We start from the raw sequence: 27,789 nt of genomic DNA on the forward strand, positions 1-27,789 counted from the left end.
CTTCATATGTTCACATTTATATAAACATGTGTAACATACAAATAGTAAGCTAAACTAAAATAAAGAGTATATAGGATTGACATTTTAAAGTACCGGCTTTCACTACCTTAGTGCGATAAGAAAATTCATAGCAAATGGTATTCATATTGTTAATAAAAAAATATGATAAATGTAAATAGGTCAGGTAAAAATTATTAACCATTAAATTCAGTTAACTATCTGTAGGTAATAACTCCACAGAGGGAACATATTCAAAAATGTCAATCGAGCTTACTATGACCATTTAGAAAATTCACACTTTTATTATTGCATGTGCATATTCCTTTATATTTTTTATTTTTTTCTTCCTTTTTACAATTAATAACAACTTTTATCATTCAAAATGATTCTAAAAAAATTAAATAAATTTTACGATATATGGAAAAGGAAAATCGCTATAAAATAAAATGACGTGGCAATTTGCATAAAAATTGGTCCCTATATATGTAGAGAATTTTTATATATATAAGCTATATTTATCCAGCTAGCTATTTAAAAAAAAAAAAAGTGAAAATAAAAAATAAAATAAAACATTTTTTGTGAATTATACATATTTTATGTTCATATTGTAAAAATATTTAAACTTTTTATAAAAGCATGAAATAAAAAAAGTATACGAACAACTGAAACTTATTAAAATAGCCAAAAGGAAAAATATCAGGAAATATAATTAAGTATAAACAGTATAAATTCGTATATATACATACATGTGCTATATATTGATAACACAACAAAATGGGATCATCTTTAACTATATTAAATACAACTGATGAAAGTAAAACGGGTGCACCAAAAAAGAAAATATGTTGCGTATGCTTAGATACAAAAAAATTAAGAGATGAATGTATTGTTAAGTACGGAGAAAAAAAATGCAAGAAATACATTGATGATCATAATCGATGCTTACGAAATGAAGGGTTTGATATCAAATAATATATAGTATACAGTTTGTTTTTCACATTTTTACACCTATAATTATAATTCCTTTTATATCAAAATATTCATATATAAGTTATATACCATTTTATTCTTGTTTAAACAAAAATTATATTTTATATCTCTTAATTTTGTTTTTCTATAAACACCCATGTGTGTAAATTTTATACCCCCTATAAGCATGCTATCAATTAATTATTTTATTCTGTATGCTTAAAAAATAAAAAAAATAGCTAGCTGTCTGAATAATTAATCATTAGCATAGTACTACATTTCAAGTGAAAATATAAATACAAGTAGAATATCATGGAATGGTTAGGAAATAGAATAATAAGCCGTTTGAATGCTAGACCAGTGCTAGTGAATTGTTGTAAAATATATAGACAGTATTATAGTGGGTATGATGGAATAAATAAAATAGCTATTATGAATTCAGCTCGAGATAGCCAAAATCAATGTAATAAATCAATTTTATTTCAAAATATTATAAATAAAGTTCCATATATACAATTTAATATAAATAATATAAATAATATCAATAAACGATTTTACAATCCTAGAGAAAACATTAATTGGGTACTTATAAGATTTCGTCATAGAGTATCACAATTAAGAAAAAAAAAATTAAAATACAAAAATCATTCAAAAGTTGCTTTAAGATTTCGTTTAACAAAATTTGGATGGGAAAGATTACAATCAGGTAGAAATGCAAGTAAAAAAAATTTGTCAGTAAAAAAATATCATGAAAAAATGAAAATAAAATATGTTTCACGAGATGATATTAAAAAGTTTAAATTTCAAATGCCAAGTTATGTACTAAGAATAAGAGATTCACCTGTAAATTATAACCCTAATATAATGAGATCTCGAAAGTTTTTGCCATCTCATTTTGGCTAGTCTTTTTTTTTTTATTTTTACATTTTAATTATTCATATTAAATATGTAACCTTGTGGTTTATTTCAAAAACAAAATAGCAGTTTTAATTCATACAATAGTTATTAAAAATATTTTAGAATTAAAACTTGCAAAAAAAAAAGATAAATGATAATTGTGCTTGTCGAAATTTTTATAAATATACAAAAATGCACACAAAAAAAAACTCAATTGCATAAATATTTTATAAAAAAAAGTTATTAGATAGTAATTATATATACACACACAACTGTTCTAGTAATTATTTCTATGTGATAGAATTTTCCAACTTATTAAGAATGCTGATTGTCTTTATCATTCAAAATAGCGTTTTCGTTACCTAATCTAAAAAATGGAAATACATTAAAAATATGGAGTATAAAATGTGCATACAAGTACACCAAGTTTTGTGTGCGGTGTTATTTCTCTTGAAAATAACATGGACATACACCATATATATACATAATTTTTGCATTTTATTGATTTTCATTTTTATAACCTCTTTAAATTCACTTTCTCTAACCACCATGGCCACATAGATAAATTTGGATTTCGTATTTCTGGAATGTCATATTGGCTAAAAAAAAAAAATAGCGATAAAATGGTCATAAGAAATAATAAATTGGTAATATTTTATTTCCTGTTCATGTAATTTCGTTTTTCTTACTATCTGGCTAGTTGATCTACAATGACAAAAAAACCAACGGTCCCAAAAATACTTTTGGCAAACCAGTTTTTCTTAAATATTAAATTGTATTTTCCCATTTTTATTAAATACTTATTTGGCTAGTTAAACACTTATCACTGTATTGCCACTATATGTGTGTACAAAAACAGGTATACTTATTTGTGTTTTTTTTTTTTAAATATATAAGCGGGATACTAAATTATCAAACATATGGAAAGAAGGATGTATAAAAAATTCTACGCTTGTCGCCGTGTTATTTAAAAAGAAATAGCTAACGATTAAGTCTGTATATTTATACATATATGTATAATTAAATATTTATTCGTACATATTTATACAATTGAAAGTATAATATATGTTTTTTAATGCTATATACCACTAAAAAATAATAAAAATATATATAAATAAATAAAAAACAAATACTTTAAATATATAAGATTATTGGCATATTCCATTTAAAAAATTGTAAAAAATAAAAATAGTCAAGTATATTCGCTATAAATAACATAAATTTGTTCGCACTTCATGAAAAAAAATATAAAACTAAAATATAAATAAAGTATGTATACAATTATTATTATATATTCACGGAATTGTATACATTCCCTAAACGAATAAAAATTATATCGCATAAAAAGGCCTCGGAAAAGTAAATAATAAAAATGTACACAAAATAATTAGCTTCATAAATCATATAATAAATATACGGAAAAAATAATACACACACTTTAATAGTTTATACATTTGCATATGATTATTTATATTTTTGCCATTTAAAAATTTTCAATAAAATGTAAAATATTTCAATAAAATGAAATAATTTAATGTTGAAGGGAAATAATAACATTTATATTTTGATGTTAATTTTTAAAACCTCATTACTATGATAGGTGTTTATGAAGTTACTGTATTCTTCAAATTGTCAATACACTAAAATCGAAAAAAAAAAATGAACACCCAAATGTATATAATTTTGTATAGTATTTATTTTATATGGACATATTTGCATGACTATGCACATGATACATAATATGATATATGTATTTATTTGTATTTGATTTGCTTACATTTCCAAACATTTTTATTTCGGCAGCTTGGGATTCAATCTAATAAAAGAAAAAAACAAAAATTATATACATATCTATATATGTACACTTTGTCTATTGCTTGTTCATAATATTATGAACAAATCATATTTTTTGTGTTTAGAAAAAAACTTTTTTTATTTATAGTACCAAAGCCAAAATATTATTTTCTGTATCATCATCAGTATTTTTAATAGTATTTTTTATGGCCTTCAAATTGTTATATATGCTTTGTATGTTATATTCATTTTCGGATTTCTAAAAAAAATTAAAGACGTAAATTAATATATGGATATTGTATAATTTTGTAAATTAACACACTGGAATGCTGTAATAATTAAATTGTCTACTAAATATATCAAAAAAAGAAACCTCTTATTTCATGCTTACATGTTTTCCAAATGACTTGATATAATTTTCTGTATTTTCAACGAGGTCGTCATTATTTTTTCCTTTCAAGAGCTAAACAATGTATACATAAAAATAAATAATATATATTAAAAAATGCATTAACAAGCCAAATGAAAGATATAAACAGTCTGTTCATGTATTATTTTTAAATATTACAGCTAGTAGTTCAATCATTTTGTTTTTGCTTTTTTCCACCTAAAAAAATGTAAACATACATGTATATATGCACAATTCGATTAAAATTTTATACAGTATATATTTAAAGCTTTATACTAACTTCTTCATCACTCATCCATTGTTTTTTATTAGATGGGGTATTTTCCGTTTCACTGTCTTCATATTTGGGCGAGTCTGATAAATCATCTGCATCCTGAGAATCTTCTTTAGATTCTTCATAAAAATCGTTGTCACCTTGTTCTTTATTTTTTTTTTGAAAATGTTTATAATTCGTTTTTTTCTTTTTACTATTAATGCTCGTATCATGAGGTTTGGTCAAATGTGTAGCACCCTTTTTAATACCCTTCGTTAATTTTTCCACTAAAAATTTTCTCTGTAAACATATATATAATACATATATGTGATTGTGCATCTTGAAGAAACATGTTCATACAATGTACATAAATGTAGACCATGATTTTAAATTGTTCTTAAACAATATTTATTTAATCGAACATTTTTCGGGTAGTTTTCCTCTTCACTCTCATTATCATCTTCATCACCAGTGTTGTAATTTATGTGCTAAAATAGGGAGAACAAATAAATACGTAATTAGTCTTATGCATATAAATATATGCATGTGTGCATGAAAACATAAATGCATGATATACATATTTTTATTCAATTTAATATTAGTGGTATACATTGCTTAGGGTATTTAATTGATCCTCAATTTTTTTTATCTAAAAGGAAGGAAAATGTATGTATATATTTCGTGAAACATTTATGTATTAAATTTATATTAACTTTTGTTTTTTTTCTTAATTTTACCTTCTCCTGTAATCCTGAATTATCGTCTTCATTGTTTTTATTATGCGACTTTTTGCTAGCTACTTGGGAAGCATTGTTTACTTCTTTCTTCTTGTGCACACCATGTGTGATATTTCCTTCGCTATCTACATTGGCTTCTGTATAAATAATATGCAACCATTCAAATTATCAAAATTAATTAACTTAAAAAATGTAGCATTGCATTTTCATTAACATTTATTGTTTCATATATTATTAAATTACCATCATTGAGACATTCAACTTGTTCTACCTAAACAAAAAAAAAAACAAAATAGAAATATGAATATACATAATCAAGAGAATATTTACTCACATAGCATAAAAGAAATTACGAATTATTTTATTAAAAAAAATATAGAAAATTTTACCTGATTAAATTGCGAATTTAGATCATTTAGACATAAAAACAAATTTTTTTTTCTCAAATTTTTTATCATCAATGAATGTTTATGTAATTCTTTCTCCAAATGATTAATATCATTTTCTAAAATATCTCTTGTTGGTTTGCATAAACTGAAAATATTAAAAGACAAATTACATGTGTGTGCATGTACATACATATTTTTTATGATTTTTTATGTACAACCAAAATTGGCTAGCATATAAAAAAAAAAAAAAGCTAACCATAAAGGATTTGCTCTATTTGTGTCTAAAACGTGTGCCTTAACATCTTTCATTCGCTTCCTGAGTTCGTTTACTTTTACAACAATTCCATTGATCTATACATTTAAGAAACGTAAATACAAATATATATAGGAATATGCGATTGCACATTTTATGAAAAACATGTTAATGCATAAAACAAAATCGTTAAATTAATTACCTCGGTTAAATTTTCATTGATTATTTCTTCCAGACTTGTAACATAAAGAAGTTTTTCTTTTTTCGTCTGAACATGTTCAGAAAAAAAATAACAAAAAAAAATGTGTTCATAATAAAAATGAAACCTTATGCACACACAAAAGAATTCTCTTCATCTTTTATGCTTACATATTCATCCTCCATAATAAGAAATTTTATTTTATCAAAAAATTCGTCTATCAGATTTCTCAAATTTAAATAAAATACATTTATTGATTGGTGTGCCTATGAAAAACAAAAATAATATAAAAATGTGGTATTGCTTTTTTTTTGTTTTATTATATTTTTCTTGTGAAAAGACTTACCTCAATAATAACATTTTTGGTTTGTAGAAAAATACTATCAACTGCATCAACGGAAACTTCTGCTTTATTAATATTAAACATTACTTGATTATTTATGTTTTCTTTTTTTTTCAATTCTTTAATTTCCTTTTTATATTTTTCATTTTCATCATTTAAATTAATTATTTGTTTAGCTAATACTTTTTTAACTCCAGCTATATCATGAGTTGATAAAATAGCTTTACCTAATACTTTTATTTGCTCTCTTAATTTTTCATTTTCTTTTTCAAGTTTTAAATTTTCCTTTTCATAATTTATTATTTTTTTTGGTGAAATATAATTTTTGTCTACTGCGTGTGTAGAAAGCGTTTCACGCATTCGGTTACATTCATTCTATAAAAAAAAAAAATAATATATGAAAAAAAGGAATACAATATTTTTACAAAATAGTGTCCATATTAGTTAATTACATTTCACAAAGTTGTTATGGTATAGAAATATAATTGTAGCTATTTATATTTTTTCTTTTCTTACCTTGTACATTTGAGAAAGTTCGTTAAGGTTTTTGTTTGTTTTGGTGAGTTCAGAAACCTTGTTCTGTAAATTTTTTATTTTTTGATTTACATTTGTCGTTTGTCCGTCTATTTTTTTATCACCAATAGACTCGAGGCTAGATGCTTCGGTAGAACATTTATTTATTTCACTTTTATTATCGCAATCTTCTATTAATTTATTAATAGTCGTATTATTTTTTTTTTCAAAATTTGTATTATTTTGTATAGGATATGTATAAGTTACTTCATGTGTGCAAATTGGATTAATATACATATTTTTATGTTTTACATTTTTTGAACCCATTTTTTGGACGTTTAAATTTTTCAAAGGTGAAATATTTTTTTTATTTTTAGAATAATATGTATGAGGTGTTAAAGATCTAGTTCGAACAAATACATTATTATTTATTGGAATATTATATGTACCATTTTTTATATTTTTTGGTGGATTTGATAATGGATTTTTATATATTAATATTTCTGCCTTTAATTCATTTTTCATATTTTTCTTATCATTCTTTTCAGACCTATTACATAATAAACTTTTTATTTTTGTTTCTTTTTTTGCAAAATTATAAAATCCAGTAGTATCATTTATTACTATTTTATTCATTTGGTTAGAATTTTTTTTTAAATTATTCCTTTCGTACTCTACTGTATGTACAAATCCAGGATTCACTACAGGACTTGTACTTGCATATAAATAAGTTGAACCTCCATTCTGTGTTTGAAGTGTATGCTGATTTTGTGCATCATAATTCATATTATTATTCGAACCTAAAAAAGTTGGTTGTATACTTTGATGGGGAACTACTAAATGGGCTGATGGCTTTACAGCTGGAGGTAGTATCGCATGTGTAGCGAATTGCATATTATTATATGGATTATTTATATTTGTAGAAATGTGGGCAATATTGTTATATAGGTCTACTTGCCCATTATGCATTCCAGAAATTTCAGATGTGTTTATACATGTACCTGTTTGATTTTGCATATTGTATATACCACCATCATTATATGCATTGTTAATAAAAATTAGATTTTCGTCACATTTTGGATTATAGTAATTATTATCAGTATTGTTAAACATTACAGAATTTTGTTGTTTCATTTTTGCATGTTCTTCATCATTTATTAAATATGCATCTGTTTCATATGTGTTATTATTACTAGATATATTGTCTGCATCCTTTAGAATCGTTTTTTTTCTTGATACATTTTCAGAAACTATATCAGGCTTCTTTTCGTTTGTTTTCATTTCGGTCAATTTTTTTGTGATCGCACTAAATATGGATGTCGAAATATCGAGGAGTCCATTTTTTGGATCTAAAGTTGAAGAATTGTTTTTTTCATCTATCTCTTTACTATTTTTTAAATTATTTATTTTATCTTCTGTTTCGTTGTTTAAACTGTTTTCTTTATAATAATATGTTTTTTCTGAAGCCTCAGAACTTTTTCTATTTTCATATACTGTGTCAATTCCATTATCAAATTTAGTGCTACGTCTATTTTGTGAATCATTATGTTCTTTAAAAGTTGTACTTAAATTTTTGCTCGATTTCTTTCTATTCTTCTTTCTACTTTGATCATCAATCTTCTCATCCATTTCTTTAAACAAAATAGGAGATGAGTTCATTGTGTTAACATTCTCTTTGGTATGCATAGAATTTGAATGCCCTAATAAATTTCTATTTTCAATTTTTCCAATCATATTTATAGCTATTTTATTTAAATGATATAAAATTATGTCATGTATTTTCTTTATATGTTAGTGCATATGTGTGTAACCATATATTTGTTTTACTCGAAAGACATTTTATTATTGTGCATATATCGTCTTCCTTTATGTATCCTTAAAAAGTGTAATATTGAAAATAAAATTTGCTACTATTTTTTTACGAACAAATAGGTAATAACAAAATACAATGCGCAAAAAAAAAAAAAAAAAATTTTATAATTTTTATAAATTTTTTAAATTAAAAAATATATATTAAGTGTATAAATACAACTCTAGAATAATAGAAGAAATACACAAAAAAAGAAAATACGAATAAAAAGTAAAAAACAACAATTTTGTATTTTCAACACATTTTTATTATAAACTTGATAAACAGTATTTTATTTTTTTTGCACTGTTGCCACCTTTTAATATTTCCAAATAATAGACTTACGTATATGCAATGTGTGTATCACTACTTATTAACAAAAATGTGGAGGGAAATACGTAAGTTCAAGGTCGGTTATAATGATAGTATAATATTTTTTGTTTCATTTTTAAGTATTAAAAATTTTAAGTTTTATATTTCGCCCATGTTTCACATTTTACTTGCAATATGTACATGAAAACGAATGAAAAATAAAATAAAATAAAAAATCGTTGTGTAAAAATATAAAAATATAAATAGCTAATATATAAATAAATAGCATAACAAACTGTCTAAATTTAGAAAAATATATTAATTATATCCATATCTTCAAATAGAAAAAAAAAAAATAATATAAGGACAGTTATAACAACAAAAAAAAGTTATTCATAAATGTATATTCATATATTTACAATGATATAATATAATCCTTCAATGCGTATGTATATATGCCTGTACACACACACACACATATCTCTGCATAATATATATGCATATAATTAAAATGGAAAACGCATAAAAATTGTTATATATATCAACAAAAGTTTTATTAAAAATAGATTTTCCTTCCATACACAATCATATATATATACCTTATTCTACTAAAGGCTTTATAAGGGATACTTAATAATTGTTTAACTATTCAAATTTTAGCATTTCCATTTTATATTGGATTATTGAGTTTGCCATTTGGGGTAGCAAACGTCCCAAAATCCAAACCCAAATGATGTTGTGTGTGCATTTTATACATACATATATATACACATGTAAAGGGAAAAAAATACAGATTTTTTTAAGAAAATTATAATTTTGTTTAATCAAAGATTTACTTATTTTATTGCATTGATTTTTGTAATAATTTTAATTTTTGTTTCTCTTTTTGTTTTAATTTGTCCTGTTGTTTTTTTTTTAAATTCTCTTCCTTTTCAACGATAGCTATAATATCATCAACCTTCCCTCCTTTCTTTTTTTTTTTATTTTGCGCCTTGTTCATTAGCAATTTTATTTTTTCGTTAACTCCGATTTCCTACAAAAGGATAATAATAATGGGTTGAATTATCAGGAAATATAGTGTGTATAAGCATGTAGGCATAAACAATCAACCAGTTTGATATCACTTTTCCAGCGAGCTTACCTTTGCATCATCCTCGGTCTTACTATTTACAGTGGGACTATTATTTATGTCGCATGAGTTAGGTTGTTTGGTTGGCGAATTATTTATAGACTGTTCTCCAGTGTTGTCAATTGTATTTCCAGTATTCTTTTTATTTTTTTTTTTTTTTTTTTTAGATTTATTAACATTTTCATTATCATCACATTTTATATCATTATTATTTTCATTGGTATCTTTTTCTATTTTTGAATCTGTAGGTTCAGTTTTATTTTGTTCCTCTTCTTGTTTGTTTTCATTGTTTATGTTTATATTGTTACTTTTTGCAAATTCTAATAATATATTATCAAACTTGACTTTTTCTTTTTTTTTTTTTTTCTTTTTTTCTGGTGAATTAGGTTTATTTTTATTTGGAGTATTATTCTTTTTTCCATTTATATTTATTTTATTTGAACTTAAATTATTTTGTTCATTTTCGATTTCTTCTGAATCGTCTGAATCACTACTATATTCATCAATTTCTTCAATAGGTTTTTTTTTTTTTTTTTTTTTTTTTTCTTGATTTTTATTTATTCCATTTTCACCTTGTCCCTTTAGTTTGTCAACCTCATAAAAAAATTCATCATACTCATCAACCATGTCCGCCCACGAAGAGTACTTACTTATCTGCAACAGAAAAAGGTGATGTATGTTAACACATTATCATGTATGTGCACTTATGTAGGCAATGCAAAATGATTTCTATTTTTTCTTTTTCAACTTACATCAAAGGAAAAGTTGGCTACCTCCTTTTTTTCATTTTCCTTTGGTTTTTCTTTTTTTTCCTGATCCTCTTTAATTTGTTTACTTTTTCTTTTTATTTTGTCCTCCTGCCTTAATATTTGAAACATATTATTTCTTGAATTCATTTTGAAGACAAATTATTACAAAAAGCTTAATCTTATTTATGTGTGTGAAATATTAAAATTTTTAAAAAATATAGATAACATATTTTACAATATAAAGTAAAATATGTATGCAGAAATAACCTGCTATCAAAATTTATGTTTTTTTTATTGTTCGTTACAAAAATGTATAAAATAATAAAATAATTCTCAGCCCCACAATTCTATCAAGCGTTCCTAACCCTATACATGCATGTTCGTACAGCTTTCAAATGGTATACTTCCTCATACAGCTTTAAAACGGTATACCTCTTCATACAGTTTTAAAATTCGTATATTCCTTTTCTATATATCGTACGACTATTTTTGTAATATTCAACCCCTTATTTTACTAAGAAGTTGGGAAGGAAATTATCAAAATTCGATAGTATTTATATATGCCGATTAAAAGGCACAAACTTATTAAATATGAAAAAAAAAAAAAAAAAAAAAAATATACTACAAATTTTAAGTGTAGATTAAACTATATGTATGTAGCTTATATATGTGTATAATTTCTATGATTTAAAAGATAAATATAAAACAAAAAAAGGATTATTTGTTGTGTTATTTTCAAAATTTGCCAACATTAATTTAAAATAGATTTATAAAACAGTATAACAACTGTATAGGCATATTATATATGTACGTTCAGTATAAATATGTATTTAAAAAATTGTAAATTAATCTACTATTCAATTTAAAAACACAATCATGGAATAAATTTTTTTAATTTAATTAGATCTATATAATAATATTTCGAGCAATTATACAAATATTATATTATTTAACATTATCCATTTATTATTTAACAGATTATAATGCAGTGCTATTATTAAATTTGATAAACATATATATCACCATCTAAACTATTTATATAAAGGTTATATTAATTCATTGAACGAAAGGGGTATATACTTACTTCGTTTTGTGCCTATCATATATAACATATACATATGTAGAATCATGGCGTAGGCATTTATATTTATTTTTTTCGTGATATTCACAAAGTGCAGATTAAATGACGCAACAACAAGTATGTAGTGTATATGTAGTATGCATATGTATAAAATAATTAAATTTTCCAACTATGAAAAAATATAAAAAATTATTATGGATATGCATAGAATAAATAAATGATTTTTTTTTACAAACTTGCTCTACCTTTGTTCGAGAAATGTACATATACAAGCATTGCAATATGTTATATAAATTTTTTTTTAATTATTTATAAGTCACAAAACATTAAATATAAAATAGAATTGGCTATCACGTCAAATTTTATGGGTCGCTTTCGATTAATATGGAAATATTTCAATTTATTATTTTTTCTTAAAAAAAAAATAAGTATATATGATCTGCTTTTTTAATCGCCTGTTCGCAAGCTATATACAATTATTTTGTCATACCTCAAATTTGTCACACCTCAATTTTGTCACTCCTTCATTTGTCATTACCCAATTTGACGTTACCCAATTTGACGTTATCCAATTTGACGTTATCCAATTTTGTTTTGTTTGCTCGCTTCGCTCCAGCTTTACAAACATGCAGTCTGAAATACTTAAAGAAAATGATATGAACAAAATTATTCTAAATTTAATGGAAACAAAAAAAACGGAAGCCTTACCTTCCCAAAAAAATAATAAAAAAGAAAGTCTAAATAAAAATGATATTAAAAGGTTAATAAAAAAAAATAAAAGTTATCATAAAACAATCTTATTTTAAACGAAAAAAAAAAACACACAATGACTCATTCAAGTGCTACTATGCATATATGTGTGTATATCTATATCCATCTTAATTTATTCTAATTCTTTTCTATTTCATATATTAGTGCTGTTGAAGCTTTTATCAAAGAGCAGGAGCAAATCTACAAGGCAGAGGAAAGCCTTACTATGAACTGTTTAGAGACTCAAACGAGAGATAAAGAAAAGGAAGTAACAAAAAAAAAAATAATATTTACACCGTCCATGTTTCGTCATGTACACCTCCAACATTTTTCCATTTACACACGTCTATATATACCGGTTTAAATCCTCTTACATTTTTTCGAATAGCTAAATGAATACTATGCTTATTGCCAAAATTATAAAAAAGTATATAACAACAATTTCAATAATATTGTTAAACAAACAGAGGTTAGTATATTTTTATTTTTTTGTCTATCCATTTTTGGACTCAACTGGGTTTTTCATACTTTTTATGAAATAACTTCACCACAAATTATATATGCCATTGTTTAATTCAGGAAATAAAAAAAGAACTTAAAGACATGCATATTGAATATATAGATAGTAAAATACTTTTAGGTACAAACAAAAGTCAGCCATACATGTTTACACATTCATATCAGCATATATATATATCACATATGAATACTACATGCTTATAATTTTTTGTAGAAAATAAAAGAAAAGTCGAATTAGAGAGTATGCTAAATTTTTATAAAGAAAAATTATTAAATATTAAAAATCAATGGGAAAATAAAACATTTTGTGATGAAAATATAAAAAATATTGTTTATGATATATTGGAAGTAATAGATTAGTTCGCAATTTTTTTGTTACTTAAAATTTGAAAATTATTTTTTTTTTTTTTTTTATTACCTACTTTTTTTGTATTTGCACACACATCACCTAAAATGGTGTACACCCTTGAAAAAAAAATATTTTAGTTACAAAAAAAAATTATCTTCAAACGTTGCGAAGTGTTTTACAACGCCATCGCCCAATTAAGTGTAGGCAATGAATGCAGACAAATGAATGTCTACAAATAAATGCAAACAAATAAAACTTCGACCCTCTTAATAATCTTCCAACTCGTCCATGTCGTCATACACATTTTTTCGGGGTTTGTTAAAAAGCTGGAGGAAAATAATATTTTTTCCATTCGAAATAAATCGGAGAATAATTTTAAATTTTAATTGTGTTTTTTCTTTATACTGTTCAGGAGCAAAAACATAGGCATTTAAAATGTCTGATCGCAAAAGCAGTTTTTCAAATTTCAGAATTTTTTTTTTTTCTTGATTTAATATGTTTGTAATTAAAATACAATTTTCAGTTATGCTATTTATTTTTTGAAAATTTAAAAAACAAAATTTTATATTTTTCATTAAAAAGGTACTACAACCATTTTCAGCATAACTATCGTTTTGAAATATTTTGTCCAATTCTTGTGAATTAATTAGACTTATATCGATAGGAGAAGATATCGTTCCTTTTTTAAAAGTATTCGCATTTGATTTATCCGGTACTTTATTATATTCATTACAAGAATTATTATTTTCACTGTCCTTTTCATCACATAATTCCCATTTAATAAATGATAATACATTATCTTTTTTATTTTTTTCTTCATTAATATTAATTGGCATTGTTTCAACCATTTTTTTCATATTTTCATTTGCTTGTCTTATGGAATTTTTATTTTCATCTATTCCTAAAAAATATACATTATTTAAATTCTCATTTCTGTTCATATTTATTTCATTTAGTACACTATAAAAACAAGACGGAGAATGTATTGGGAATGTTAAGATAGGATAGCTAATACTTGGTGACCCATTAGGTATTGATAATAATATACTGATTAGTTCAATAATTAATGTACCATCATTACAAAATGGATCGATAATATATAAATTTTTTTTCGGATTTATATATTTGGCAAGACTTATTTTAAATGCACCGGATGCTACTATTGTACCTTTTAATGAATGCTTACTTTTATATGCTTCATATATTCGTTTATTTAGATCATTACTTAAATTTATATATATGCTCAATTCATTATATTTAAATAATACATTTATTTTTAAGGGGGGTAACTTATGAGGATTTATTTTTTTCTTTTTTAAAAATATATTTTGGTCACCATTCTTTTCTATATATATCTGTTGTTGTCTTTTAATTACATTTAGTATAATATTTTTTAACATACATGTATGATATAACCTAGATTTAATACTTGTTATAGATATTTGGGGTTCGATATAAATATTACTAAAGGGGATATACAAAGACCAGTTTATATTTTTCACATCATTTATAAAATTTTTCTCATATGCACAAAAGGAGTTATGTATTTGTAATCGAATTTGTTCGATACTTCGACTATTTATTAATAATTTATATAAATATATTAAATTCGATTCAATTTCTACATTGTTCTCACTAAAAACATGACTATATTTATCCTCATATATATTATCCTCGAATGGCAAAATATTATCATTTTTATATGGTACTAAGCACGAATATTTATATACTTCTATTTCTTTGTGGCTTACTAAGCTTGTGGCATTATTGCTATAAGCTCGCCACCATATTCTTCCCAATTTGCATTTCACAAAGGCTTTCCGAAAAGTATGCTGCAAGGTCATTTTATATTTCCATGTTTAATCCATCTACTCGCTCGCAGTTATACGTTTATGTAATTTATTTCCTATTTCATATTCCTTTATTGGATATTTCTTTTATATTTTTTGTTTTTATATTTTATTTAATTATTTTTTTTTTGCAGCTTTTTTATTATCTTTTAGCTATATTATTTTTTTTTTTTACTATTTTTGCATGACTTGTTAATAAAATTACGGGAAAAAAAAAATATGCATAGTAAATATTATGAACATGAAAGAAAAAATAACATGTTTGTAGAATAAAAAAAAAAAGTTGTTTATGCACCATTTTTAAATACTGATATATTAAAGCATTTTATTATATGTGTATTTTGATATATTATTATTTTTTTTAATGTGTATTCCTATTTTGTAAATAAACAAAAAAATAATATTAAGCATACAACTTTTTATTTTATTTATTTTATCACCTTTTTTTGTATCCCACAAAAACAAAAATACAGAATAACATTGTTCTACATAAAGTTCAATCGCATTAAAAAAGCTACTTGTCAATACAAAGCACACAACAAAGAGGAATACATATTTATTTAATACGCATTATGAATAAATGGAGGCAATTACGAAAAGTTGAACCATGATACACAGTAATATATTCCGAAAGTTTTCTTTTCTTTCTTTTTTATATTTTTTCGTATATTAAAAAACGGAAAGAAAGCCATAATATTTTTACTACAAAACGTATATATGTGTGTGTATGCATATGTGCATATATAATGTTATGGTATATTGCTCGGGATGGAATTAGTAATAAAGACACCCTATATAGAAATATTTGAAAAAATATTAAAGCTATTTGCATCCATTTCTGAGAATTTAAATTTTCGATTGACAATAAATAAACTAGAACTGAGTGGAACAAATAACATAAGCAATCATTTAATAATAACTATCGATAAACAATTCTTTAAATTAAGCAATGTAAATTATGATGGACAAACGGTAGTAACTGGTACTGTTAATTCAAAAGATTTCTATAACTGCATATTTAGTAATCAAATAGTTAAGGCATTAAAAAGTCAAGGAAGTTATACACATAATCTGAACAAGACTAGCAGTAATAATAACGAAACAATTTCAAGCAATTATAAAAATTGTCAAAAAAATAACTCCAGTAATAGTAATGAAAACACAAGTTTAAGTGTCTCTAAATTAGTTTTAAAATTTAATAAAGAAAATAATAGTTTAGAAATAGGAATAAAGTTTAAAAAATGTAACACATATTGTAGTGCAATAATCAAAATACGATCTTACAATAGTCCGTTAAAAAGCTATATGTATAAAAATGAATCTCTAATACAAATAGAGCCAACACTTTTTCTTCTTAATCTAAAAGATTTATCAAATGAAAGAAATATATTTTTAAAAAGCACCGATAACTCATTTATTATAAGTGCATTAGAAACATCCGATTTCAGCTTAAATAAAGAGAAAGTTAAAAAAGAACAATTTTTTTACAACAATAAAAAAATTAGTATCCCATTAAATAAAACAATATACTTTTTCAAAAACAAAAAATTTGAAGATCATAGTATGTCTTTACCACTTAATGAATTAAAAAATATAATTAAGTTTTGTTCTGATTTAAATTTATTATGTTTATTTTCCACAAAAAATTTTAAGGAGAATGTTATTATTTATTTTGGAGCTATAATTACAAATATCTTAAAAAGAAACAAAAAAAAAATATATAATGTCAAGAAAGAAAGAAATCAAATAAGTATGCACACAAGTACTTGTAAAAAAAAAGACCCTATAGATAATGATAAAAATTGTTACGAAATTGGAAACTTTGAAGATATTTCTTATGAGCAGTTATCAGAAAATTCAGACAATAATGAAATAGAATCATGCATATATTATATATCAGATAATAATAATTCGAGTGATGAATATAATTCTAGCTTTGATGAAATGGAAGATGATACTACTTTTTCATCAGAGGGTGAAATAAAAAATCGTATTTCCAAATCTGATATTAATATGACATCATATTATAGTAATAATAATTATGATACCAATTATAATGATATAATAACAGGCTATATTCATTTTACTTCCTTTTTTAATATATCTTGTAATTTTAATGAAAATACATATTATAAAGATTATTTTTCTCAAAGTAACATTATAGATGTCTACTCTAAAGAAAAGCTAGCTGCACAAGTAGCGAATGAAGAAAAGAAAGTTATAAATAATGATGTTCACATAGAGAAACGAAAAAAGGAAATACCTGAAACTTCTTTTGATAATTTCAAACATTCTAATAACCATAATGAAGATAAAAATGGAGGTACTCATAATACCCCTAGTAATGAGCAAAAAGAAGTACAGAAAGATATGCATATAGACAATGCACCAAGCCATTTTCTACATAAAAAAAGCAGCACATTAAATATAAAAATAAATAAAAGTAATGATAATGCACCAAATCAGAATGAAGAAAAAAATAAAAGTAATAAACCTATGCAATCAAAAAATAATAATAAAAATGAACTTAATATACCTTTTGAGGATTCTAAAAAAAGCTTAAAAAAAAAAACAATTTTTTATAAAAATAATTTTAAAACAAGTGACGATGAACATAATATGAAGAAGCATGGAAAAGACACCACAGTGGATGTAAATAAAGATGAAAATATAATTAAGGAAAAATATGAAAAAGAAAATGATAATATTAAACAAATAACAGAACCTGAACAGTTTAATTATGATAAATTTATGAGCAAAGACAATATTTCTAAGGTTTGTATAAATATGGATTTACAAATAAAAAAACTTAATAAAACATTAAAAAATATAAATAAATGTAAAAAAAAAAACTTATTAATGAATAAAAAATGGAATGATGATATATTTTTTTCTCATGACTATAATAATTTTAAAATGAAAAGGAAAAGACCAGGTGATTATGATCCAAATTTAAACCATATTAATAAAACTTTTAAAAATGCAGAAAATAGACAAGTAAATAATAATAGATATGCAAGTAGTATATGTAGTAGTGGTACCGATAAATATATTAATAACAAAAATAGGTCGACACAAAGTGATACTTACTATTCCTTTAGTGATGATAGCTTAGTAGAAAAGTCACAAAATGAAAATGTTGATAATATAAATTATATAAAATATTTTGATAATGTATATTCTAAATATGACTTATGTAATAATTTCCAAAGATCGAAAAAGAACATACATGATAATTCCTATAAAGAATATGATCCTTATGTAGCTAATTATCGTAATTACACAAATATGTCACCATTGAATTATAATAAAAATACAAAATATAGACGAATAAATGCTGATACTGATGATGAAGTAATAAAAGGCAACATTCCAAATTATATCAATTATAAAAATAATCATAAAATATTTTATAACAATAATTATATGTATAAGAAAACATATTAGTTTTAAGCATGCCCTCATATTTATTCATATCATGTAAGGGGAAAACAATACAAGGTACTGCCTGGTTAGTTTACAATCCTAATTGCACATAAACTGATCACCTTTTATTTGTTTTCATTTGTTATTCTTTATTTGTTAGTATGTTTATAATTTTTTTAAATGTCTTTCTTTTCACGTTGTACTAATGTGTGCATATATGCTTGCACAATTCCATCCATATTTCTTATCCGAAATGCCCCCTTTTCGAGGTAGTCATATATAGAAGCATGCTAATTAGCTTCATATCCGTTGAATGAACAATTTTCATAACACCAAATATTTTCAAGTACAATATAAACATTACAGCCATTTTATATGATAAATTTTTATACATATAAGTGTTAATTTTTACAAAATATATACTCATTAAAATTTAAAAAGGTTTTCTTATAAAAAATAACGCTATAATATGTCTAACTTTTGGGATGCTTTGACAATTTATGATTAGAATAGCATATTCTTATTCATCATGTTAAACACCCTGGAATATATCATGAAATATTTGCTTTTTTCACACATATTTTTTTTTCGTAATAATATGAACAAACTAGCCAAAACATTTTTTTGCATGAACTGTTCAGGCATATATCATGAAAATGCATATTTATCTACAACTTGGGGAATGAGCACTTTTTACTAAAGAAAAATTATCTGATTATTTCATAATAATTTTCAAAGGGAAAAAGCAAAGGTAAATTATGGTCATTGATTTTTGGAAAAACATTCCATAATCTTATCGTTTCATCTGGAGATCCAGAAACAAGAGAAGTTCCATCAGGACTTAATGCTGCATATAATACTCTTAATTTATGATCTGTTAAGGCTGAAATTTTATTTAAGTCAGGATAATTCCATATGATAATTTGGCTATGTGTGTAACTATGTGTTGATATTAATTCTTTCGTATTTTTAGACCATAAAATATTTGAAACTTGAGACTTGGTATTTATACTATTTATACATTCTCCATTGTTAATATCCCAAAAATATATTTTTTTATCAGCTGACCCACCCCCAGTTGTTAATAAATTATGATCATGTGGACACCAGGAAATAGCTTTAACAGCAGCTTTATGTTTTGTAAAATGAAAAATAAAATCATTTTTATTATTATCCCATATATATATAGAATTATCATTACTTCCTGAGGCTAATAATTTACCATTATAATTCCATTGTAATCCACAAACTTCGGATGTATGTTTTTCATATTTTATATAATTACTATCTTTAGTTCGTATATCACAATTTATTATTGTGTTGTCTCGACTTCCTGTTGTTAATATATTATAATACCAACATAATGATCCAACTCTTAATTTATGATTTTTATATTTTCTTATTTTAGAACCCTTTTCAATATCCCATATTTCTACTACACCGTTTGATAATCCGACTGCCAAATAGTTACCAAATATATTCCATTTTAATGATGCTATATATTTTTGAGTATCATTTTTTTTTTTTTTTTTTTTTTTATTCAATATGCTTAAATCAAATAATTCATGTTTTTTACATGTATAACAATTCCACATATACAATTTCTCATTTAACCCAACTGCAATAATATTTCTTTTTGACCAGTCTAATAAATTTAAATAAAAATTGTCTGCTAATTTAGGGGCACTTAAAACTTTATATGGTTTACTAAATATTTTTCTTTTTTCACTTTTATCATTGTAAAAAATATGTGATGGATATGTAAAAGAATAACTTGTTATTAGATTATCTATACACCTATTTTTATTATTTTCATTGTTATATATATATTTCCATTCATTTTCGATAAACATATTTTCCTCACAATGGGAATTATTATTAAGATAGTTACTGTTCAAGCTATTTTTCTGAGAACCCATAATTCCACTTTTTTTCAAACCCATGTTTTTACGGCCTCGTCTCTTTTTAATGTAATCAAAATTGTTTAAATTTCTAAAGAGGCTACTATCCCAATTATTATCATTTTTGCCATTCAAAATAGTGGCTCTCTTTAATGTATATTCATCTATTTTTATATTATTTTCATTTTCGCGACTATATCTTGTTTTATAAATATAATTAAAATGTAAATTTTGATCTTCTATATCTGATTCATATTCGTCTACTATATTATGTTTGAAAATGTCTTTATATAAATCTCGGTTAGACACTGAAAAGGTTCCTAAATTTTGATTTGGCATAGGAGTTTCTTTATTTTTCTTTTCCTTGAATAGGTTTGCAAACAAACTATTCCCCACGTTTCCTTCATTTATAAGATCATCAATCATTTTATGTTCCTTTCAGTTACATGTATGGTCATCCATTTAGCAATTCACATGTACATGACATATGGCTACATGAGCTAGCTTTATTCCGATCTAATGATCTTACCAAAGTAGTAGACACTACACAGTTGACAAAATAAAAATCATGCGTATTTTTTTTATTATTTATACATTTTCTACACATGTAAAAATATGCCCATCCCTAAATTATCATTCCATGGAATACTATACAATAGCCAAATTGCACACAAAAAATAAATAACAAAATTAAAATAAAGAATTATAAAAATATTATCATAAGCTTATCAAACAAGGATATAAAATAAGACCGTAATGAGTAAAGTAAAAAGTTTCCTATAATTTTGCAAATTAGGACCCACTATGAATATTAGCTATATTTTCTCCTAAAAAATATTTGCATATATTTATCCGCTTAAATATGTAATATAGCATAAAACAAAAAAAGACACGCCAGATAAAATTTTTTTATATTTTTTATTCATTTTAAAACGTATTAATTTATATTTTTTTTTATCAAACATAAAGTAGGCTACTCTTTTTTATGCATAATTACCAACTATCTAAAAGGGGCCACAATTTTGGGATGCCCTTTCAAATGAATAGATATATATAATGAAGCTATGAAGCTTATGTATTTACTTTTTTAATTGTAAAAAAAGAAAAATATATAGACATATTATTAATGTGGCTATAATTGTTTTCATAAATAGGAACAATTCCACTTTATATTTTCTTAAAAAGAATATATGAATTTAAAATATTCGGATTAGTTTTGAATTTATAAAAAAAATAAAATTTCAACAAATTTTATAATACTAGTTTGAAGTATAAAAACAAAACAAATGATAAAAGACGAATGAAGTAGTAGCATAAATGGTTATTTAAAATTGAATGATGAAAGAGAGTTAAAAAAAAATAAGTTATAAATGTATTTTAAAAAAAAATTATTAACATTTTTTTTTGTCCAAATGGAATTTTAAAGTTTAAATAATTCCTTTTTTTGGCAATTCGGTGTTTTTAATTCTGATTTGTGGTGTCCCTTTTATTCGCTTATCCTTCAAGATCCTTGGAATGTACACAAATGGCTAATTTGTTTATTTCCCCATTTTGTATATTATCTTATCTTCCTTCACAACTTTTTATTAACAAATCAGCTGAACATAAAAAAATTGAAGCAACGGATGTTATTGTAAGAGCAACACAGTCACATAATGCCTCAGCTAAATTACAACATGGATCTCTTGGGCGTGGCGTTTCATATAATACATATCCTGGATAATATACTGGGGTATACATAGTATCATAGCTATAATATTGTTTGTAATACATTGTAATAAACTTAAAAAAAATAAAATGATATAAATTAATATGGTACACTATAATATGTAATACCTTTTGATGCGTATATAAAAATATGTTGCTTTAAATATTTTCGAATTTTACTTTTTTTCTCTTTTTGTAATTGTTAAAAATGTGTTTTAAATATAACTCTCTACAATTGTTCTTAAAAAATAAAATTAAATAACTACGTTTCCTTAAATTTTGTACACAAAAAATAGACAACAATATAAACGTTGTAATTTAAATTTTTCATTGACAAATAAAATTTACAACACCAGTAGTAAATAAAATAAAACTATAAAAATGTTAACATAATATATTAAAAAAGTGTAAAAAAAAGCTGTTTGCTCAGAAAAATACCTTGCATGATCAGGAGATTACCTTACGTGTTCAGAAAAAATTCACCTTTTTATTTTTTTTGCATGCATAATACATAAATTTTTTTTTAATTTGGCTTAAAAAGCAATGAAAATAACATTCATAATGTTGCTATCGAAATAAGCAAAATAATTTAACTAACCATTCCATATAAAAATGGTTTCCATAAAATGGTCATATTTACGTATTTTTTTGGGGGGTAATTTTTTTAGTAAATTGTCTTGAAATGTACAATAATGGAAATAAATAATTTGGCGATTATGGAGAAATTTTTGCATTAAATATTTCTCCGATGTGTGATTTTTTAAGTAGCAAAATCAAAAAGTTACAACATCCTCATTTTGGCATTATCAATGAAAACGTGTCAAAACTAAAAGACAATATATGCTTAAATTATAGAATTTTACAAATCAGTTAAAAGTTTAATTAATTTAAAGAAAGAATAAATACAAAAAAATGATAAAACAAAAACAACAAAAAAATACATTAAGACAAAATTGAGCGCGCAAAAATGGCGTTCTACACACAAACTTATACTATTCTTAAAAAAGTCAAATATAATAAAATATAAATAGCGGATTATATTTATACTCGTAAATATATAGTTTTTTAAAAAATAACGCGTATTGTTATACACAATTTTGTATATATCATAGATTCGGATAGATATAAACCCTTTTAATATAATAATTTTTTCGGTACTTAAAAAATAATAAAAATATATTATTTCTATTCCTGATCGTTTAAATGACAATCATCCCGTCATTATATTTTAAGCAGCTTTGGATTTAAATTTGCTCAACATTGGTGGTTTTGTCTTTGCAATTTTGTTTAATAAACCAGCATTTTTAGTTAAGTTTGCTTTAGTAGGACCACTTACTACATTTTTAGGAAACTTTGGAACAATTTTAATAACTGGTTTTGATGGTACATTGTTTATATTTTCATTTGTTTTTTTCTCTTCATTGCTTGAATCATTTTTTATTTGCTCGTCTTGTTTATTTACTGAATCGGCGGCCTTTACCGAATCGTTAGTAAGACAAGTTGGGGTGTCTAAGTTTCCAGATGATTCTACAACAGATGTATTATCAGTTTTAATAGAGTCTGAATTTAATTGAGTATCATCATTTTTATTTTCATCGATCTTTATGTTTTCGTTCATATTTTTTGTATCACCCTTATTTTGGTTTTCGTTGTTGTCGTTTTTAACTGGCAATTCTTTTAATGTTGATATGTTTTTTAAACTGTTTAGTTTTTTAATGAAATTGTTTTTTTTTATAAGAACTTTCTCGACATTGTTTTTAGGGAGACCCATTTTAGCTTTTAAAGGATGCTTCAGTATGTTCGGTTTTTTAGCTGCCAAATTGTCTGGCTTGTTATTTTCAGTTTCGCCCTCCACTTTCTTTTCGTCAGCCTTTTTTTCATCAACTTTTTCTTCAGTCTTTTCCACTGCTTCTGCTTTCTTTTCGTCAGCCTTTTCCACTACTACTTTCTTTTCTTCAGCCTTTTCCACTGCTTCTACTTTCTTTTCTTCAGCCTTTTCCACTGCTTCTACTTTCTTTTCTTCAGCCTTTTCCACTGCTTCTACTTTCTTTTCTTCAGCCTTTTCCACTGCTTCTACTTTCTTTTCTTCAGCCTTTTCCGCTGCTTCTACTTTCTTTTCGTCATCCTTTTTCTCAACCTTTTCCACTTCCTCCACCTTTTTTACTGCCTCTGCCTTTGCTTTAAAGACACCATTTTTACCACTCTTTAATGGAAATTTCGGTGCAAACTTTTTCGAAATTCCAATTTTTGATGCTACCTTAGAAGCATTTTGACCTTGGCCCTTCGGAGGTAAGTCAGCAGCTTTATTCATATTTGGTTCTCCACTTTCTTTCTCTTTCTCTTTCTCGTCAGACTTCAAAATAATTGAACTCTCAGCAGTGTCATTTATATTTTCTTGATTTACGGGACTACAATTATTTTGATTATTTTCTACAATCTCAGATTTATTGCCCTCTTGAGTTGGAGAAAATAAGTTAAGGTTCATTATTTTAGAAATAGTTTCCGATGTATTAAATAAAGACAAATCAGGTGCAGTCCATGTTTTTCCTGCTTCTTCATCTTTTTCAACTTCCTCTTTCTCTAACATTTTCTCAATATTTTTTTTTACTGCATTTTCTATAAATTTTCTTTCATTTATATTATTATTATCTGTTTTATTTAGACCGTTTTTATCTTTTTCTTTTTTTAGATCCTTCAAAGATGGTATATTTTTTACATTTTTCTTTAGACATATTTCTTTATGAATTTCCACTTTTTGTTCACCATCAGATTTCTCTGCTTCCAATTTTGGTTTGCTCAATGGTGTCTCATCTACCTCTGATTTTTTCTTTTCTTCAGACTCACCATTTTGATCACCTCCTTTTTGGGAATTAGGTTCAGAAACATTCTCCTCTACTTTTTTCGAATCTTTATCAACCTTTTCAGTGTCGCATGATTCTTTTTTTTCCGCTTTTAAAGTCACACTTTTTTTTACCATCGATTTGTTAAGTTTTGGCATTTTTGGCATCATCTTTTTCATTACCATTTTGTTTATGTTATTTTTTGCAACTGCAACTTCGTTTTTTTTATCATCCCCTAATTTGCTATCACCATCTTTTCCATCATTATTACCTTCGCCTTTCTCTTCCTTTTCTTCCTTTTCTTCCTCGGCTTTTTTTTTCAACTCACTGGCATTTTGCTTTACACAAATTTTCGATTCTAATTTTTTCGCCAAAGTTTTAATGACAACACTTTTAGAGGCCGGTTTGGAAGCCTTGGGCTCCAATTTTGCTGGCGTCTCATTATTTTCAGAAGTTTTAATATTAGCATTTTGCTCGCTAGGGGTTGGCTCGGCACTTTCTTTTACTTCACCCTCTTTCATTTCGCTTTTTGTCACTTCTTCCTTCGCGCTCTTACCTCCCAACGAGTCCTCCGCTTTTTTTTCCTCAGGTTTATCATTTATGTTTACATTTTTTAAAGCCAGATTATTTTTGCCCACGTTTTCATTTCCACTTTTAATTTGATCAACCTTATCAACAATTTCTGCCTTAGTTTCATTAATCTTGTTTTTGCCAAGCTTAACGTCACTATTTTTACTTTTTATGTTACTAGTTCTTTTACATATTATGGGTCCACTCCTATTTCTACTTCCTACAAAATTATTTGAAAGTTTGGGGTTAAGAAGATTCATTTCTTTTTTTTTACCTAGTATATTAGACATATTTAGTGATAACAATTTTTTATCAAAATTTATAGAATTTTTTTTTATTTTATTTTTTTCTTCAATACAAATTTGTTTTCCATTTAATGTGTTTACAACTGATAAGCTTTTTGTTTTTTTTTCAATTTTATAATTTCCAATTTTGTTTGGATTCATTTTAAAGATACTACCATCATCTAATTTATTTATAAAAGATAATTTATTTTTTTTTTCAAAATTATAATTCGAATAATATTTAGAATCTTCATCAATTTCACTTATACTACCATTTCGAGAAATCATACTATGGATAGATATTACACTTTCTCGTTTTGTATTATATTTTACAATTTCTATATTATTCTTTTTTATATTATTAATGTCTATATGTTCACTCATTTTGTAGCATAAAATGCTGTTTTTACTAATTTGTTTTTTATTTATAAAGGGCGGAAATTTTAAAAATAAAGACATGCTTTGTTTTTCTAAATTGCTACTATCCAATTGTGAACCCCTGTTTGCTTCAACGTCTTTTTTATCATTCAATAGGGGGAGTCCTCTTACATTTGCATGGGCATTCACAATTTGATCATGCTTTATACTTTGTTTCCTACCCTTTTCAATACCTTGGAGTGGGTGCACACAACTTATATCTTTATCAAGGCCTTCATTTTCAAACCTGCTACCACGTTCACTATCATCACTTAAACTCATATATGTTTCTTCATATTTATGACCTGAATTTCTTTTATTTTTGCCATTACTATCTTTTCTAGAACGAACACTAGTATTGCAACTGTACAGGTCCGAGTCTTTTTTCTTGCTATATATATTTTTAATATTTTCTTTCATAATATATTTATTATTTTTAACAAATTCTTCAATTTCACATACTGATTTTGTTTCTCTTTTTTGTTCATTCACTGTTTCCATGTCATTTAAAACTTTGCTATCCTTATTTTTAATATTTTTAAATAAACAATTAAAATATAATTTATTTTTTTCATAATTTAGACGTATGCTTAATGGGCACCTGTTTGTTTTGCCTGACTTTTTTGTTTCCTTTTTATCATTCACATATTTTCTTTCCTTCAAATTATAAATAACATTGCTTTCTTTTTTTTTGTCCGCTACTTCGCGTTTTGTCACTTCTTTGAGATTAGCTACTAACTTATTTCTTACACATTTTTTAATATTTTTTTTTTCTTTTTGAATAGCTTTTTTTTTTATGCGAAGAAAGGAGGATATATTAATTTGGTTTCCCCCCTTCAAGCATATATTATTTATTTTTCCTAAAAGTTTATTATTAATTTTTTCTTGTCTTAAATCGGAAGTACTATGCTTTATTGGATTACTTTGAGAATGCTTTAAAGAGTGTTTTTTTCGATCGTTGACTTTTTTTATTTTTCCATAAAATTTGACACCTTTCGAATTTTTTAAATATTTTGAAATAAACGTTTTAAATTCATCGCTAATATTTATATCTTGATCAATTGATTTATTTAATATGTCTTTTTCTTCATGATATTCTTTGAAATTTGTATTGTTAATCCTTTTTTTTGCTTTCCCTTTTACTTTTAAACGGAAATTTTTATTTTTCAAAAGTTCATTATCACTTAAATTTACAACAGCTACAACATCATGTAGCTCATTGTTTTGCAACCTAATCGAACTTTTTATTTTTATTTCATTCATTGTTATTAAAAATGGTTGTACAATTGTATATCCTGCT

At 24.7% G+C, this 27,789-nt stretch overlaps 11 protein-coding genes across 11 annotated transcripts; 4 read left to right on the top strand and 7 right to left on the bottom strand.

The window, feature by feature from the left end:
• Positions 1-774: 774 nt before the first annotated feature.
• Positions 775-972, top strand: PCHAS_0509900 (cytochrome c oxidase copper chaperone, putative; the record flags this gene model as incomplete). Its single annotated transcript, XM_016800135.1, has 1 exon — positions 775-972. One exon carries the CDS (start codon positions 775-777, stop codon positions 970-972), a length of 198 nt encoding a protein of 65 aa, XP_016655177.1.
• A 309-nt stretch (positions 973-1,281) lies between these two features.
• On the top strand, positions 1,282-1,872 carry PCHAS_0510000 (conserved protein, unknown function; the record flags this gene model as incomplete). The annotated part of the gene is made up of 1 exon (XM_016800136.1): positions 1,282-1,872. One exon carries the CDS (start codon positions 1,282-1,284, stop codon positions 1,870-1,872), a length of 591 nt encoding a protein of 196 aa, XP_016655178.1.
• Positions 1,873-2,181: 309 nt separating this feature from the next.
• Positions 2,182-2,653, bottom strand: PCHAS_0510100 (conserved protein, unknown function; the record flags this gene model as incomplete). Its single annotated transcript, XM_016800138.1, has 3 exons — positions 2,182-2,233; positions 2,388-2,465; positions 2,556-2,653. The coding sequence occupies 3 exons, from the start codon at positions 2,651-2,653 to the stop codon at positions 2,182-2,184; spliced, it is 228 nt and encodes a 75-aa protein (XP_016655179.1).
• Positions 2,654-3,470: 817 nt separating this feature from the next.
• PCHAS_0510200 (conserved protein, unknown function) lies at positions 3,471-8,490 on the bottom strand (the record flags this gene model as incomplete). Its single annotated transcript, XM_016800139.1, has 16 exons — positions 3,471-3,506; positions 3,644-3,682; positions 3,812-3,919; positions 4,052-4,123; positions 4,229-4,267; positions 4,350-4,622; positions 4,745-4,810; positions 4,933-4,971; positions 5,060-5,196; positions 5,303-5,330; positions 5,449-5,593; positions 5,705-5,799; positions 5,904-5,969; positions 6,071-6,166; positions 6,247-6,618; positions 6,760-8,490. The coding sequence occupies 16 exons, from the start codon at positions 8,488-8,490 to the stop codon at positions 3,471-3,473; spliced, it is 3,342 nt and encodes a 1,113-aa protein (XP_016655180.1).
• A 1,268-nt stretch (positions 8,491-9,758) lies between these two features.
• PCHAS_0510300 (conserved Plasmodium protein, unknown function) lies at positions 9,759-10,942 on the bottom strand (the record flags this gene model as incomplete). Its single annotated transcript, XM_016800140.1, has 3 exons — positions 9,759-9,950; positions 10,059-10,700; positions 10,799-10,942. The coding sequence occupies 3 exons, from the start codon at positions 10,940-10,942 to the stop codon at positions 9,759-9,761; spliced, it is 978 nt and encodes a 325-aa protein (XP_016655181.1).
• A 1,560-nt stretch (positions 10,943-12,502) lies between these two features.
• PCHAS_0510400 (conserved Plasmodium protein, unknown function) lies at positions 12,503-13,505 on the top strand (the record flags this gene model as incomplete). The annotated part of the gene is made up of 5 exons (XM_016800141.1): positions 12,503-12,636; positions 12,792-12,894; positions 13,015-13,095; positions 13,206-13,266; positions 13,360-13,505. The coding sequence occupies 5 exons, from the start codon at positions 12,503-12,505 to the stop codon at positions 13,503-13,505; spliced, it is 525 nt and encodes a 174-aa protein (XP_016655182.1).
• A 255-nt stretch (positions 13,506-13,760) lies between these two features.
• PCHAS_0510500 (conserved protein, unknown function) lies at positions 13,761-15,338 on the bottom strand (the record flags this gene model as incomplete). The annotated part of the gene is made up of 1 exon (XM_735175.2): positions 13,761-15,338. The coding sequence occupies one exon, from the start codon at positions 15,336-15,338 to the stop codon at positions 13,761-13,763; it is 1,578 nt and encodes a 525-aa protein (XP_740268.2).
• Positions 15,339-16,112: 774 nt separating this feature from the next.
• On the top strand, positions 16,113-18,791 carry PCHAS_0510600 (conserved Plasmodium protein, unknown function; the record flags this gene model as incomplete). The annotated part of the gene is made up of 1 exon (XM_016800142.1): positions 16,113-18,791. The coding sequence occupies one exon, from the start codon at positions 16,113-16,115 to the stop codon at positions 18,789-18,791; it is 2,679 nt and encodes an 892-aa protein (XP_016655183.1).
• Positions 18,792-19,477: 686 nt separating this feature from the next.
• Positions 19,478-21,097, bottom strand: PCHAS_0510700 (cell division cycle protein 20 homolog, putative; the record flags this gene model as incomplete). The annotated part of the gene is made up of 1 exon (XM_016800143.1): positions 19,478-21,097. One exon carries the CDS (start codon positions 21,095-21,097, stop codon positions 19,478-19,480), a length of 1,620 nt encoding a protein of 539 aa, XP_016655184.1.
• A 1,137-nt stretch (positions 21,098-22,234) lies between these two features.
• PCHAS_0510800 (conserved Plasmodium protein, unknown function) lies at positions 22,235-22,444 on the bottom strand (the record flags this gene model as incomplete). The annotated part of the gene is made up of 1 exon (XM_016800144.1): positions 22,235-22,444. The coding sequence occupies one exon, from the start codon at positions 22,442-22,444 to the stop codon at positions 22,235-22,237; it is 210 nt and encodes a 69-aa protein (XP_016655185.1).
• A 1,162-nt stretch (positions 22,445-23,606) lies between these two features.
• On the bottom strand, positions 23,607-27,752 carry PCHAS_0510900 (conserved Plasmodium protein, unknown function; the record flags this gene model as incomplete). Its single annotated transcript, XM_736446.2, has 1 exon — positions 23,607-27,752. One exon carries the CDS (start codon positions 27,750-27,752, stop codon positions 23,607-23,609), a length of 4,146 nt encoding a protein of 1,381 aa, XP_741539.2.
• Between the last annotated feature and the right edge of the window lie 37 nt (positions 27,753-27,789).

This window comes from Plasmodium chabaudi (genome assembly GCF_900002335.3).
Source record: "Plasmodium chabaudi chabaudi strain AS genome assembly, chromosome: 5".
Classification (NCBI taxonomy): Eukaryota; Apicomplexa; class Aconoidasida; order Haemosporida; family Plasmodiidae; genus Plasmodium; species Plasmodium chabaudi.